Source organism: Pristiophorus japonicus, chromosome 1, assembly GCF_044704955.1.
Source record: "Pristiophorus japonicus isolate sPriJap1 chromosome 1, sPriJap1.hap1, whole genome shotgun sequence".
NCBI classification, from domain to species: domain Eukaryota; kingdom Metazoa; phylum Chordata; class Chondrichthyes; family Pristiophoridae; genus Pristiophorus; species Pristiophorus japonicus.
The window spans coordinates 308,989,673-309,006,299 of record NC_091977.1 but is presented as its reverse complement, the minus strand read 5'-3'; the positions used below and the strand labels follow the sequence as shown (position 1 = coordinate 309,006,299).

Sequence of the window (16,627 nt, the reverse complement as noted above, 5' to 3'; positions counted from 1 at the left end):
TTATCAGAGAATCTGAAGACATAACAATTAGTGCAAGTTTTTATTTGAAGGCTGGCATCGACTTGGATGTTTTTCTACTATTGATATTTACTTTATAAATGCAAGTTGTTGAAAGAAAACAATTTTTTTTCAATTGTTGATGTTTGATTCTGGCACCTGTACCTCAAAAATGTTATTTGTACATCTTCTGCCTGGTTGTCAGTAAATTCTGGGTATTATAGTTCTATAGAACACAATGGTGTCTCTTTTCTATCTCTCTCTCACACATATTAATGGATGGAAAAGCATTGGCATGCATGTGCCCAAATTCGGGATATATACTCCTTGCCAGCAAAGTTCTGCATCAGGAATACAATATTATAAAAATAGCCCGAAAGAATACATAGTCATCAATCATCTAACATAATTTGGCAGTGGAAACTGCATAATACTGCATGTGTTGGAAAATAAGGCAACCTGGCATAACTAGGACACTGAGAGAGCAATGCAAAACTGGCCCCTATGCTTTGGTCTCCTGTGTTTATGTTCCATTTGCTGCCTCCACTTCCGGGTTGGAGGCCAATTCAGGAAAGAGAGACCCGAGAACAGATTTTTGAGTCCTGGCACAGTTCAATCAAAAAATTCTCTTGCCAATCTAGTTGAATGACTGCACACTGTTTTCCTGGATCAGCTCTATTCAGTAATTATTCACTGCTCCCAGTGCAGCATTGGCATTTTACAGGCGGGGGGGGGGGAGGGTCAATTCTCATGGAGGGAGCTGAAAAACTATAATTTGAGCAAAATCTAAAGGCATTTGAGCATTTTAAGACAAATGGCAGCATAGTAGTTGGTGAAGGGAAAATTCTTGCAGCCTTGTGAAAAGTTTAGAAGACACTTCAACCTATTGGCAGCCTTTGCCAAGGTTGAAGGGAGAGAGGGGAAAAAAGTACAGGTAAAACTGAAGTGAATGGAAATCCAATGTGCAGACACATTACTGAAAACATCGCAACATCAGAAAACACACAAAGCTTATTCCCTTTAAGAGATCCATCGCACATAGAGTTTTTCTTGTGCCTTTTCAGAATAGGTTTTGTAGGTAAGCAGTGGTATAGCAGTCTGAAAGTACTTCAGATATTTATTTGAATATCTTGCATACATTCTGGGGATTGATAGGCTATGACTTGAAGTGTATTCAAGCATTGTAGAATGCAAGATGCAGCCAGATTGTAGATAGAAGGAATCATGAGCAAAACATGCCTACGGTCTGCTCCCTTAATTTTATGATTCCATTGAATCTGTTCTGTACCTGCACAACTGCACAAGTCTACCCTTTGTATGATTGTATGGGCCAGGAATAGGCACATGAGCCAGCTCAATATGACATATGTCATCATCATAGGCAGTCTCTCGAAATCGAGGAAGACTTGCTTCCACTGTAAAAGTGAGTTCTCAGGTGACTGTACAGTCTAATACAGGAATTACAGTCTCTGTCACAGGTGGGACAGACAGTGATTGAAGGAAAGGGTGGGTGGGGAGTCTGGTTTTCCGTACTCTCCTTCCTCTGCCTGCGCTTGTTTCCTGCATGCTCTCAGTGATGAGACTCGAGATGCTTGGCACCGTCCCGGATGCTCTTCCTCCACTTAGGGCGGTCTTTGGCCAGGGATTCCCAGGTGTCGGTGGGGATGTTGCACTTTATGAAGGGGACTTTGAGGCATATGTATCCACGTCATGACATTACTTTGCCTCATGAAAGAAATTTGCTGACAGGCTGAACTGGATGAAAAATGTGCTTCCTGCGACCATGAATCTTTGTTGCAATTGGTACAATAGTCTGATAGGTTTATATTTGGTAGTGCTGTCAGTTGCAATGGTGGGTCAGTGGACATCGTCAGCCCTCCTATACCTTTTACAAATGATCTTCTTTACATCTTAGCCTCGACAGCGAGTTTTACCCAATGGACCTCACAGTTGAGCCAAATCCTGTTCTTATCTGGAAAGTATGAATATAGGAACAGGAGAAGGACATTCAGCCCCTCAAGCCTGTTCAGCAGAAGCAGGAACTCTGATGTTCTCCACTGCCCAGCCTCAGGATATTGAAGCTAATTTCAGCCCCCCAGTTATTGTCCAGGTTGACATTAGCTATGTTAGGATAGATCTAGATTTAAACTTGTGAACTTCAGTGGGTAAATATGCTATATGGTTAATAACAAGCGCATTTACCAACTGAGCCCTTTAGGCTTAGACATCAAAAGAATCGTTTTGCAGGAATCAATACTTGTGAGAGTGGATTGATAAACTCAAATTAATATTAGAGATGGTAAAACATTCAAGGTGTCATTTTCAGCTTCTCTGCCCAGATGGTAAGCTGACGGATCACCTGCCCAATTTTCCTCCCGTTGATTTCAATGGGATGAAAATCAGGCAGGTTCTACAACAGGCTATTGCAGGTTATTGCTCAGGCTGCCAAGTTAGTAATTACCCCCCAAAATACACTTATTACAAAGTATTTATTTCTCCCTGCAAGAACTATTTACACAGACAATAACGAAGCTGTTATCAAAATTTATTTAAAAAAATGTAGAGGATAAACATACATGCACAGCACGCTGTGTGTTTAAAATGTTGATATTGAAAAATTCCAAAATCAGTAGCAAACCTGTAATAATTAGCTAATTGTTGACGTGTCAATTTTTTTCTTCCTGAGAAACAGTTCCTCCTATTTGGCAGCAAGTAAAAGAGACATGAGATGATGTGACAGGAATCAGCTCCCAGGTACTGAACCTCAGAAGACCTTCAGAAGTTTGGTCCTTTGTTAAAAGGATTTCTGCCACTATTATAGGAATTATAACAGCTGGATATATCGCACACTCCAGGCGATCCTGCTGGTCCACGCTTCCCTGGACTGCCGGGTGCTCCATTTCTTCCTGGTTCCCCATCCACTCCAGGCAATCCGTGACCAGTGGGACCTGGTAGTCCTGGTAGACCTAGAATTACAGAAAAATGTTAAGTTATCATTACTGGGCATGTAATGTATGGAAGACATGAATCTTTTGCTTTTTTGTGCTCCTGGCACAGAGTAGCGCACCAAAGGCAGAAGATAAGCTTCCCGTTACGCAGTCTTCATGATTTTCAGCCAATTCACAGATGGATAATCAGATGGGCTGTGTAAAGGGCTCGATATCCTCCATGCTAATATTTCATTATGCACCATCAATGTGCAGTACAGTGACATTGGCATCAGCAAGTTTCTCTGTGATGTTGTTAATGAGGAACTACATCCCTGCATACATTACCATTTCCTACATGCTCGAAGGGATAAAATACATGAAACATTAGCTAAAATTTGGAAGAAAAATTAATACTGGAAGCAAAAGCTGAAAATACATGAATTCAGATGGCAAAACACTACCTGAAAAATAACAAAAAAAGCAAAAACATCACTCCAAAAATGTTTCCCTTCTGTCCCTTTAACTCAGGATTCCAAGAAGTTTCCCTTTAACCGTCAATTGCAATATGTCAAAGTCTTGCTGGACAGGAATACTCCCAAAACATGGAGTACAAGCAGGCCTGCTGAAAGAGGTTTGCTGAATGTAATGGCTGTGCTGCAACCTTTGGATTAGGTGTGGCAACAGATTAATAGGTCATTTTTTTATTCTGGTAAAATTATTATATTTAGGGAATGTATTGTGGTAGAATGAAAGAAAGCGCCTGAAGCAGAGTAGAAAATAAACCTGAAATAGTGCCATTAATTGTAAATGAAGGATCCACTAATTCCTTCATTTGTCAATCAACATTAAGTGGATCTTTGATTTAGCATGGACCTTTCTTCATGTTTAATATGGACCTCCCTTCATGTTGAGTGTGGACCTTCCTTCATGTTTAGTGTGGACTTCCCTTCATGTTTAGTGTGGACCTCCCTTCATGTTTACTGTGGACCTCCCTTCATGTTTAGTGTGGACTTCCCTTCATGTTTAGTGTGGACCTCCCTTCATGTTTAGTGTGGACCTCCCTTCATGTTTAGTGTGGACCTCCCTTCATGTTTACTGTGGACCTCCCTTCATGTTTAGTGTGGACCTCCCTTCATGTTTAGTGTGGACCTCCCTTCATGTTTAGTGTGGACTTCCCTTCATGTTTAGTGTGGACCTCCCTTCATGTTTAGTGTGGACCTTCCTTCATGTTTAGTGTGGACTTCCCTTCATGTTTAGTGTGGACCTCCCTTCATGTTTAGTGTGGACCTCCCTTCATGTTTAGTGTGGACCTCCCTTCATGTTTAGTGTGGACCTCCCTTCATGTTTAGTGTGGACTTCCCTTCATGTTTAGTGTGGACCTCCCTTCATGTTTAGTGTGGACTTCCCTTCATGTTTAGTGTGGACTTCTCTTCATGTTTACTGTGGACCTCCCTTCATGTTTAGTGTGGACTTCCCTTCATGTTTAGTGTGGACTTCCCTTCATGTTTAGTGTGGATCTTCGTCAATGTTTAGTGTGGACCTCCCTTCATGTTTAGTGTGGACTTCCCTTCATGTTTAGTGTGGACTTCCCTTCATGTTTAGTGTGGACTTCCCTTCATGTTTACTGTGGATCTTCGTCAAAGTTTACTGTGGACCTCCCTTCATGTTTAGTGTGGACCTCCCTTCATGTTTACTGTGGACCTCCCTTCATGTTTAGTGTGGACTTCCCTTCATGTTTAGTGTGGACCTCCCTTCATGTTTAGTGTGGACCTCCCTTCATGTTTACTGTGGACCTCCCTTCATGTTTAGTGTGGATCTTCGTCAATGTTTAGTGTGGACTTCCCTTCATGTTTAGTGTGGACTTCCCTTCATGTTTACTGTGGACCTCCCTTCATGTTTAGTGTGGACTTCCCTTCATGTTTAGTGTGGACCTCCCTTCATGTTTAGTGTGGACCTCCCTTCATGTTTAGTGTGGACTTCCCTTCATGTTTAGTGTGGACCTCCCTTCATGTTTAGTGTGGACCTCCCTTCATGTTTAGTGTGGACTTCCCTTCATGTTTAGTGTGGACCTCCCTTCATGTTTAGTGTGGACCTCCCTTCATGTTTAGTGTGGACTTCCCTTCATGTTTACTGTGGACTTCCCTTCATGTTTAGTGTGGACCTCCCTTCATGTTTAGTGTGGACTTCCCTTCATGTTTAGTGTGGACCTCCCTTCATGTTTAGTGTGGACCTCCCTTCATGTTTAGTGTGGACTTCCCTTCATGTTTAGTGTGGACCTCCCTTCATGTTTAGTGTGGACCTCCCTTCATGTTTAGTGTGGACCTCCCTTCATGTTTAGTGTGGACCTCCCTTCATGTTTAGTGTGGACCTCCCTTCATGTTTAGTGTGGACTTCCCTTCATGTTTAGTGTGGACTTCCCTTCATGTTTAGTGTGGATCTTCGTCAATGTTTAGTGTGGACTTCCCTTCATGTTTAGTGTGGACTTCCCTTCATGTTTAGTGTGGACCTCCCTTCATGTTTAGTGTGGATATTCCTTTATCCAAGCCATGGATTAAGGCATGAAATTCTGCTCTTCTAAACCACTAAAACAGAGAGGGAAATACCTCTATTATATAAAGCAGGACTTAAACAAAGTTTTCCGTGGCTCTTCCACCCAAGCTACTGTGAACGAGCAGCGGGACCCTGTGGAAATTCTCTCCCTTAGAGTATAACTTGGCTGTTAAGGTCCGAACTGGCTCCAAAGTGAAATGAGTTAAGATTACCCTTTATGAAGAGTCTCACTCCTCTTCAAGTGAGTGTTAGAACGGGCCCAGGCTTTAGATTCAAACTGTGTTTATACTGCAACTGCAGCATCAATGCAAAACTGCTTTGCTCTGGAGAACTACAGTTATTGTGTGAATGCACCCTGAGAGAACTGGACGATGTACATGTTTCAAAGACTGCCAGTATCACCTTATAACTGGCTGCTAAGAGTGCCTAGCTTTCTGATTTTTGCCTCTATGTTTGTGTGGAGAATGCCTAGACTTCACTGGCTACCTTGCTGTGATAGCACTTCTGAGATTAGGAATTAACTGTGTGGAAAATCAGATATGAACTGACTTTGTACACTACTTGATGCCGTATGTTGGAACACACTCCATCAGCTTAGCTATATCTTCTTAGTTGTTTGAAGTTGTAAGTTTTTCTAGATCTTACCTGCTTGGCCAGGTGGGCCAGGTATCCCTGGATACTCTTCACCTTTCATGCCTTTGAGTCCTTTCAGTCCCTGGTCACCTAAATACATTGATAAACATTAAGACTGCTGTGTACAAGTTATAGCAGAAAATTGGTTACATAAAATAACACTTCAACTCTGCTTCCCAGTACAGTATTACTTCTGATTTACTTGCCTGAAAGCACTTCTTATATGACAAAATGATAGAAATTTGGCATGACTAACGAAAACCCATGTACCTCCTTGGACTCATTTAGTCCAAAATAAAATACTTATTTTCCCATGTGTTCAGTTGAACAATTCCTCATCTAACAGCTAGTGTTAAAAATTGAGAAAGGTAATTCTTTGTACATAGTTTTTGGGGCATATCATCAGTGGTAGCATTGGTAGCATTCCCGTCTCTGGGCCAGAAGGTGCAGGGTTCGAACCCCACTCCGGACAGTCCCAGCGAGTGGGGTCGGTGCTCTGGCTTTGAATTGACATCCAGCGGGTGTCCATTCGTGTCCGGAGGCTGTGGGTACCCCCCCACCCCGCCACCCCCTCTCATTGCATGGGTTGTGGGAGCTCAGTACAGGACTGACCACTCTATTGGCTGGTATAAAGATGGGTACAGCCATGGAAGGAGCATTCATGCAGCCAATCAGACTGTTAATCAACCTGCGAATCCTTCCACTACTTCACACTGTTCCCCAAAGTGAACAGCGAGAAGAGACGAAAAGAAAAATGAGGGATTTTACACACCTATTGTTGCAAGTAGCCCAGCCATTTGTTCTATGGGAGTTCTTCTGGGAATCCCACCATATTTGGCTTGTTTGGGGGAAGAGAAGGAGGAAGCTACGTGAGGGCAGGACGTGGGAGGATGCCCATATGCACCCGCCCTTAGCCTACCAACTGAGTATTCAGGCTGCACTATGTTTTCTAAACAGGTTTTTAAGGAAGAAAGTGGCTCAGAAATTGTAACGATCCCTGTGCCAGAACGAGGTAGGTTTGAGGCACACCTGGCATTGGACCTCGGGCCGTATTTGCAGGAGACCTGCGAACTACAGATGTGGCCACAGGCATTTTGATGGTGAAAAAGATTTCAATTTCAGGCATCTGTGTCCTGGGAGAATGGAAGGAGGGCAAGTAATCAGGAAAGGGCCGAGCAGGGACCAGCAACTGTCTTCGGCTCCACATTCGGCTCAGTTTTTTTTTAAACTTGCCTTTTTGGTGATGGACTCCTGTTTAAGGTTAGCTGGTTTGACCACATGTAGACTTGGTTAGCCTGACTGAAGCCATTGCCAGCTTCGAGAAGGGGTCCTGAAACAGGCCTTAGGTTCCCTATTTGCATATACAAAGGGCCTAACCCCCGTTTCAGGCGGGGGCCTTGGACGCCTCTTTTTCAGCCTTTAACAATATAGCAATGAATGCACACCCTCTTTATTGGATGCTTAGGCACCCATTTTGTGCCTGAAAAATGGTTGCATGCCATCAAATTTCTAGACCTGTGTTCCTTTTAAACAAAATAAAACAGTTCTAATTTACAGCGCTTGAACAAAAATGTTTTTCAGCTCTTTACTACAAAAACTCTCCATGAAAACTATTCAACATTACCACTCACAGGGCTCAAGTTTCGGATCCCCGCTAAAACGGCGTACATCGGAGAGGTCCGCCTAATTTGTAGAACAGAAATTGCGCTGAATACTTACTTCGCGATTCTCCGATATCTGTTGGGCTGTTTCCAGCTCAGTGCGGTGCAGCAGGAGCTGCTGGGGGCGGAGCTACAGCACTGCGCCAAGAACAGTACTGGCAGCTGCGTGCGTGCGCAGTGGAGGATGCGTGTGTGCGCAGTAGCTCCTGGCCCTCCCAGCGCGTCCTGTCTCCGGGCGACGACCCTATATCCCTGGTCAAAGGGACATCGCCGCTATCCCGGGCCGAGTAGCCTGACAGCCCTTACCTCTTCCGCGGCGGCCTGCCCGGCATCTCCTGAGGGCAGGCCCCGCCCGAACTCCTTGTCGGCGGCAGGGCCTGCCCGCCCTGCATCTCGCTGGGGGTGGGCCCCGCCCGAAGCCCTCAGCAGCCTCATCAGTGGCAGAGCCTGCCCCAAGTCCTGGGCGGTGGTCCGACATCTTCTGGGGGCGGGCCCCGCCCAAAGTGGCGTCCACGTCGGCAGCAGGGCCCGCCCGAAGTCCTGGGCGGCAGTCCGGCATCTGCTGGGGCCGGGGCCCGCCCGAAGTCCTGGGCGGCAGTCCGGCATCTGCTGGGGGCGGGTCCCGCCCGAAGTCCTTGGTGTCCTCGTCGGTGGTAGGGCCCGCCCGCCCAGCATCTCCTGGGGGGGCCCCGTCCCAGGAGGCTGTTTGAGGGCTCCCGGTGCTGCAGTAGGTGAGTAGAAACTTTTAATTTTTTATTTATTGATTGATGTATTATTTTTTTTTATTTTTAATGTTTTTATTTTTTTGATTGATTTATTGGTTAATTTATTGATTTACTTATCATTTATTATTGATGATAGCTCTTTATTTGTAAAAGTGAAGTGTTTAATGCTTGTAAAATCCCCTAACTTCACTCTAACTTCCCTTCCCTCCATACCCCCCCCCATCGCTCGTTCCCTGCGCCTAATTTGTAAAGTGTAGACAAGGTTTTTCTGAGCGTACAAAAATCTACACTTACTCCATTCTAAGTTAGTTTGGAGTAAGTTTTCACTGCCTAAACTTGCAAAACAGGCGTAAGTGGTTGGTAACGCCCCCTTTTGAAAAAAAAAACTGTTCTAAAATAAAACTATTCTAACTCACTAGAATTGGAGCAAACTAAATGCCGAGAATTGCAATTTCTAAGATACTCCATTCTAAACTTGTTGCTCCAAAAAAATAGGAGCAACTCCAGCCGAAACTTGAGCCCTAAGTGTGGCAGACAAATGTTAGTGCAAGGTTGCTCTAGGCACTCATCTTCACTTCATAGAATTATACAGGATAGAAGGAGGTCATTCGGCTCATCATGTCTGTGCTGGCTCTATGAAAGAGCTATCCAATTAGTTCCACTCCCACTGCTCTTTCATTGTAGCCCTACGAATTTTCCCCCCTTCAAGTATGTATCTAATTCCTTTTTGAAAGTAATTACTGAGTCTGCTTCCACCATCCTTTCAGTCACTTGTGTGACTATTTAGTTATAAAACCAGCAATGTAGCTACTTGTGTTCTGAACTGTTATGTATGTAAACACTACCAATGTGTAAGACTTGCCACCAGGGGGCGCACCTGTGGGAGACCCAAGGGTCACCTGCACACCCTGGGCAAGCAGGTATAAAAGGCAGTTTACAAAGCTGCCTCCTCACTCTGGAGTTACAATAAAGAGACCAAGGTCACAACAGTTTGAGCTTAAGATGTACAGTGTGGAGTTATTCTAAACGTAACAATTGGCGATGAATAACAGATCACGAACTTTCACGCAGTTATGGTTGCTGTTGGTATTCTTGAGAGATTTGTTGAGGATGATGATTGGGAAGCCTTTGTTGAGCGTCTTGACCAGTACTTCGTGGCCAACGAGCTGGAAAAGGAAGAAACGCGATCAAGCGCAGGGTGATTCTCCTCACCGTTTGCAGGTCCACGATATATGGCCTCATCAAAAATCTGCGAGCACCGACGAAACCAACGGAGAAGACATATGAAGAGCTATGCACGCTGGTTCAGGAAAACCTCAAGACGAAGGAGAGTATCTTGATGGCCAGGTATCGCTTTTATACACACCACCACTCCGAAGGCCAGGATGTGGCGAGCTATGTCGCGACCTAAGACGCCTGCAGAGGCCAGACCTAGGATGACTCAGAACCTGCCGTGGGGCGTGAATGTGAATGCATTAGCACCATGTTGGTGCTGCGGGAGTAATCATCGAGCCCATCAATGTCGATTCAAGCACTACGTGTGCAAGGGCTGTGGAACAATGGGGCACCTCCAGCGAATGTGCAGACGTGCAACGACTCACCACGTGGCACAGTCGGCAGTAGATGACCGATCCGGTGTGGATTACGCTGAACGAGTAAGAGAGTCAACTCAACCCGAGGCTAAAGAGGAAGTGTATGGGGTACACACCTTCACCACCAAAAGCCCTCCGATAATGTTAAAAGTCAAAATAAATGGCATTCCAGTTTCCATGGAATTGGACATGCGGGGGGGGGTGAGTCAGTCAATTATGAGCCAGAAGGCTTTTGAGAAACTGTGGGGCAACAAGGCACAAAGGCAAAAACTAAGCCCGACCCACACCAAGCTGCGCACTTACACCAAAGAGCTCATACCAGTCATTGGCAGTGTGGCAGTAAAGGTATCGTACGATGGAACTGTGCATGATTTACCACTATGGATTGTACCAGGCGATGGCCCAATGCTGTTCGGCAGAAGCTGGCTAGGAAAGATCGACCTGGAAGAGGTTCTCAAGCGACTGGACAGAGTGGGACTCAGGCTGAAACACTCCAAGTGTGTTTTCCTGATGCCAGAGGTCGAATTTCTGGGGAGAAAGATTGCGGCGGATGGCATCAGACCCACAGACTCCAAGATGGAGGCCATCAAGAATGCATCCAGACCACAGAATGTGACGGAGCTGCGTTCGTTCCTAGGACTCCTCAACTATTTTGGTAACTTTCTACCGGGGTTGAGCACTTTGCTGGAATCATTGCATCTAAGGGTGACGACTGAGTTTGGGGTAAATCTCAAGAGACAGCCTTTAACAAGGCCTGAAAACTGCTATGTTCTAAAAAGTTACTTGTATTGTATGACCCATGTAAACGTTTAATACTAGCTTGTGATGCATCTTCGTACGGGATCGATTGTGTGTTACAGCAAGCCAATGGGTCAGGCAAACTATAACTGGTTGCATATGCGTCCATAAGCTATCTAAGGCTGAAAGAGCATACAGTGTGGTTGAGAAAGAAGCATTAGCATGCGTATACGGGGTTAAGAAAATGCACCAATACCTAATTTGGCTCCAGTTCGAGTTCGAAACCGACCACAAGCTGTTCATTTCATTGTTCTCAGAAAGCAAAGGTATTAACACCAATGCTTCGTCCCGCATCCAAAGATGGGCACTAACGTTATCTGTGTATGACTATGTAATCCGCCACAGACCAGGCACTGAGAACTGTGCTGATGCCCTCAGTCAGCTACCATTGCCCACCACCGGGGTGGAAATGGAGCAACCCACAGACTTGCTCCTTGTAATGGATGCTTTTGAGAGCGAGGGGTCACCCGTCACGGCTCACCAGATCAGGACCTGGACTAGCCAGGACCCTGTGCTATCACTAGTAAAAAACTGTGTCCTCAATGGGAGCTAGTCGGCGGTCCCAGGGGAAATGCAAGACGAAATTAAGCCGTTCCACTGACGTATGCATGAAATGTCCATCCATTCGGACTGCCTCCTATGGGGGAATCATGTAATTTTGCCAAAAAAAGGCAGGGAAACGTTTATACCCGACTATCACAGTACCCAGGCAGTCATAATGAAGGCTATCGCCAGGTCGCACGTTTGGTGGCCTGGTATTGACTTGGAATTGGAGTCATGCGTACACCAATGCAACATTTGCTTACAGTTGAGCAATGCACCAAGGGAGGCCCCACTGAGTCTGTGGTCATGGCCCTCCAAACCATGGTCGGGGGTCCACGTAGATTTCGCTGGCCCCTTTCTAGGAAAAATGTTCCTAGTAGCAGTGGACGCTTACTCTAAATAGATTGAATGTATAATAATGCCGTCATGTCCATCCACTGCCACCACTGAAAACCTCCGGGCCATGTTCGCCACCCATGGTTTGCCCGTCGTCCTTGTTAGTGACAATGGACCATGCTTCACCAGCTCGGAATTCAACGAGTTCATGACCCGCAATGGCATCAAGCATGTCAGGTCTGCGCCGTTTAAGCCCGCATCCAATGGTCAAGCAGAACGAGCAGTCCAAACCATTAAGCAGAGCTTGAAACACGTGACGGACGGTTCCCTGCAGACCCGGTTATCTCGGATTCTGCTCACCTACCGCACGCGATCCCACTCGCTTACTGGTGTTCCCCCTGCATAATTGCTAATGAAGAGAATACTCAAAACCAGGCTCTCCTATGTCCTCCCGGATCTCAATGATCATGTAGAAACCCAGCGTCACCAGCATAACATGTACCATGATCGCGCGGCTGTATCACGCGACATTGAAGTTAATGACCCTGTGTTTGTTCTTAATTATGGTCATGGTCGCAAATGGGTTGCTGGCACTGTGTTCGTCAAGGAGGGGAATAGAGTGTTTGTTGTCAAACTTTTGAACGGACAAACATGCAAAAAGCACTTGGATCAGACCAAACTGCGGTTCACTGACAACCAAGAACAGTTTGAAGAGGACATTACCATCATTGATCCACCTACACACACCCAACCAGCAATCGACCTCGCAGTCAACCACGAGGATGAACCCACCATGCCCGACAGTCCGATCAGACCAGCCACACCGCAGCACAGCAATGATCCGACCGACTCACCCATGCCAGGACTTCAACTCAGGCGATCGACCCGGGAACGCAGAGCCCCGGATCGCCCCAACTTGTAAACAACTTGTACATAAGACTTTGGGGGGGGGGGGCGAATGAAGTTATGTATGTAAACATTACCTATGTGTAAGACTTGCCACCAGGGGGCACACCTGTGGGGGACCCAAGGGTCACCTGCACACCCTGGGCAAGCAGGTATAAAAGGCAGTCTACCATGCTGCCTCCTAACTCTGGAGTTACAATAAAGAGACCAAGGTCACAACAGTTTGAGCTTAAGATGTACAGTCTTGTGGAGTTATTCTAAATGTACACGAGCCGCACCGCTGTAGGAAATATTTTCTGAATTAACATCACTTTATTGTACCTTTCATTCCTGGTAGTCCAGGCATACCAGGTAGTCCTCGGTATCCTCGCCTGGCCGTTCTGCCTGGGTGTCCAGGTAATCCCCTCTGTCCCTGGTGCCCTGGTGTTCCAGGTGTTCCAGGTGCTCCTTTAATTCCTTCACATTGACAACTGGGTCTCATGCTTTGAAGTAGTGATGGCAACTGAGCTGTACGATAAAATATATAAGAACATAAGAAATAGGAGCAGGAGTAGGTAATTCGGCCCCTCGAGCCTGTTCTACCATTCAATAAGATCATGGCTGATCTTCTACCTCAACTCCACTTTCCTGCTCTATCCCCATATCCCTTAATTCCCTTAATATCCAAAAATCTATTGATGACTGAGCTTCCATAGCAATCTGTGGTAGAGAAATCCAAAGATTCACCACCCTTTGAGTGAAGAAATGACTCCTCATCTCAGTCTTAAATGGCCGACTCTTTACTCTGAGACTGTGACCCCTGGTTCTAGACTCCCTAGCCAGAGAAAACATCCTCCCTGCATCCACCCTGTCAAGCCCTGTAAGAATTTTGTATGTTTCAATAAGATCACCTCTCATTCTTCTAAACTCTAGAGAAAAATGGCCCCTTCTTAACAGTTCACTGTACATTATTATTCTGCAAAAGTGCAGTAAGTATTAATATGTCGGACACTCTCTCTGGCCTATAAACTTCAAGGAAGGCGGTGATGGGCTCCTTCAATTAGTGACACTGGCCTAAGGAGGGCAAAAAAAAAGTCAAGGTTCCAGCTCCTGATTGCTACCCAGTAACTCCTGCAGGAAAATACATCCGTGTGGACAATAAGGGCAGGAATGAACTCTTGTGATGAGCTTCCTTGTTGAATAATCTACCAACACTCACTGTGTAGTCTCAGGCATGAAGAATGCCACTTGGATGAGGCACTGGGAGTGATTAGTTCCTGTGGAACAGTAATCCCAACCCGAATCAGCATCTCAAGGAGTGGAGGGGGGGAATGTTTATTTTTAAAAGATTAATAAAAAACATGATAAATCTACACTAGAAATATACAGATATATAATAATAGATCATAATCACTCCCCATTTTTCAATGGAAGGGAGCAAGTAGACAAAGTGATTTCACATTTCTGACATCTCAGGTGGAAGGTGTATGTGGGTGAATGTGAGTGAGTCACTATCACTTTAGGATGTGTTTATTTGTACTAATAAAATGGCCACCGTGTCTCTGATTGGCTCTCCATTATCACAGGACTTTTTGCTGATTGGTCCCCTTGGAGGATAAGCGACACCTGAAGTTTCTCTGGAATGTGTAACTGGAACCACCCAGCCTAAATTCTGACTGACTTTCCAAATTCTAATTTGATCCATTCTGACTTCAGAAGCCAGAGAGGACAGATCTCGAACAACCCAGCAAACGCCATCAAGTTCCAGCCGATGTCCCTTACCCCAGCACAAGTGCATCCCTCCCCCAGTTAAAGTCCCTTACCCCAGTGCAAGTACTGCCTCCCCCAGCCGAGGTCCATTACCCCAACGCAAGTACTGCCTCCCCCAGCCGAGGTCCATTACCCCAGCACATGACCTTATCACCCCTCCCACCCTCCCTCCCCACCATAGATGGGGCATTTTGTGTGGGTCACGGATTGTTAATAGGTTTATTGGGTATGAAGTGAAGAGTGACAGTGTCGTGACTTCTAGATTTCATAGATTCCAATGATGTCCCTGACGCACCGAGCTGTCCGAGAAACGTGATCCGTATTCCCCAAGTTCTCTATCTCCCCTCTCCCCCCCCCGTGTCTCTCTCCCCCCACCTCCCCATGTGTCTCTCTTCCCTCTCCCCCCCAGTAGCTCTCTCCCCCCCCCCCAGGTCTCTCTTCCCCCCCATGACTCTCCTCTCCCCCCGCCCCGTGTGTCTCTCTTCCCCCCCACCTATGTCTCTCTTCTCCCCCTCCATGTCTCTCTTCCCCCCGTGTCCCTCTCCCCCCCACTGTGACTCTTTTCCCCCCCGCCATGTGTTTCTCTTCCCCCTTCCCCCGTGTCTCTCTTCCCCCCGCCCCGTGTCTCTCTTCCCCCTCCCGCCGTGTCTCTCTTCCCCCCCATGACTCTCCTCTCCCCTCACCCCATGTCTCTCTTCCCCCCCATGTCTCTCTCCCCCTGCCCCGTGTCTCTCTCCCCACCCCATGTCTCTCTTCCCTCCGTGTCTCTTTTCCCCCCGTGTCTTTCTCTTTCCCCCATGCCTCTCTCCCTCCACCGTGTCTCTCTTCCCCCCGTGTGTCTCTCTCCCCACCCGCCCCCCCCCACCGTGTGTCTCTCTCCCCGCCGGCCCTCTCTCCCCACCTCCTCTCTCTCTCTCTCCCCACCCCCCACCCCGCCTCTCTCTCCCTGCCCCCTCTCTCTCCTCGCTGTCCTCCCCCTCTCTCCCCGCCACCCCCTCTCTCTCTCTCTCCCTGCCTCCCCCTCTCTCTCCCTGCCTCCCCCTCTCTCTCCCTGCCTCCCCCTCTCTCTCCCTGCCTCCCCCTCTCTCTCCCTGCCTCCCCCTCTCTCTCCCCGCCTCCCCCCGCCTCTCTCCCCGCTTGGTCAGGAGGGCTCGGCCGGAGGCTCAGTGGCTTGCAGCTCGGTCGGACAACATGGGCAATTGAAGAACAACGTGGCCCCACTTCCGTTTCCGGTTTCAGGTGGGAGGCATCAGGGGCGGGGTCCGGAGGACACAGGTACAGAAGGAAGAGAAAAGCAAGCGTTAGTACAAATAGTTACGCCAATCATTTTACCTCCCTCCCTCTGGGGAAACATCTTGCTTCTGCTCAAGTTAATGAATTCAGGTGAATTAAAACCAGCATCTCATCAACATGTGGTGCCACAGACTCATGATCCAATGCACCGTGCCACCCTGCGAGGGTATTGTTTCCTCTAAAAAATTATGTTTAACCCTTTCAGTGCACTGCTTTTTGTTTTAATCCACAGGGCACCTAGTTCATAATGTAAAAAAAATGCAGACGATTGGAAATGTTCAATAATACTTCTAGAAATCCATGTCGGAAATACTGCAATACATTTCTAGTAAAATACTGCATTCACATTGTACAAGGTATATCAGCGCTATTGCAACAAGTGAAACTGTGATTATAAGTACTCACTGCGAAGCATGTCACTGCAGAGTTTCATTACATGTTCATCCGTGACAGGCTTTGCCTAATTAGAATAAATATGAGTTAATATACAATATTATGGGCATACATTATATACATCAAAATCAAATAACAGGAGTGGTATTTTAGTAACACCTACAGGTTTCCCAGGAAGTCCAGGAACACCAGGTAGTCCATATAGGCCTTCCTGGCCTGAAGGTCCACGTGGTCCTATAGGGCCCATTAGACCAGGTTCTCCATTCTTGCCGACAGTTCCCCTCTCACCGGATGGTCCCACATTACCTTTCTAAGTTACATAAAAGAAAAATGTATTTATTACATTTGAAGATATATCATAAGAACATAAAAAACAGGAGCAAGAGTAGACCATACAGCTCCTTGAGCCTGCTCCGCCATTCAATAGGATCATGACTGATCTTCGACCTCAACTCCACTTTCCGGTCCTATCCCTTGATTCCCTTACTGTCCAAGAATCTATCAATCTCTATTTTGAATAT

The 16,627-nt window shown here is 46.5% G+C and overlaps 1 protein-coding gene across 1 annotated transcript in view; it reads right to left on the bottom strand.

Annotated features, from left to right (window-relative positions):
- Positions 1-2,561: 2,561 nt before the first annotated feature.
- Positions 2,562-16,627, bottom strand: part of LOC139264071 (collagen alpha-1(IX) chain-like) — a 189,610-nt gene continuing 175,544 nt past the window's right edge. The window contains exons 13-17 of the mRNA XM_070880195.1: positions 16,270-16,416; positions 16,119-16,173; positions 12,993-13,178; positions 6,123-6,200; positions 2,562-2,963 (exon numbers count right to left, since the gene is read on the bottom strand). Of these exons, the coding sequence (XP_070736296.1) occupies positions 2,773-2,963; positions 6,123-6,200; positions 12,993-13,178; positions 16,119-16,173; positions 16,270-16,416 (657 nt within the window). The 3' untranslated portion in view covers positions 2,562-2,772. The remainder of the gene's footprint in view (positions 2,964-6,122; positions 6,201-12,992; positions 13,179-16,118; positions 16,174-16,269; positions 16,417-16,627) is intronic.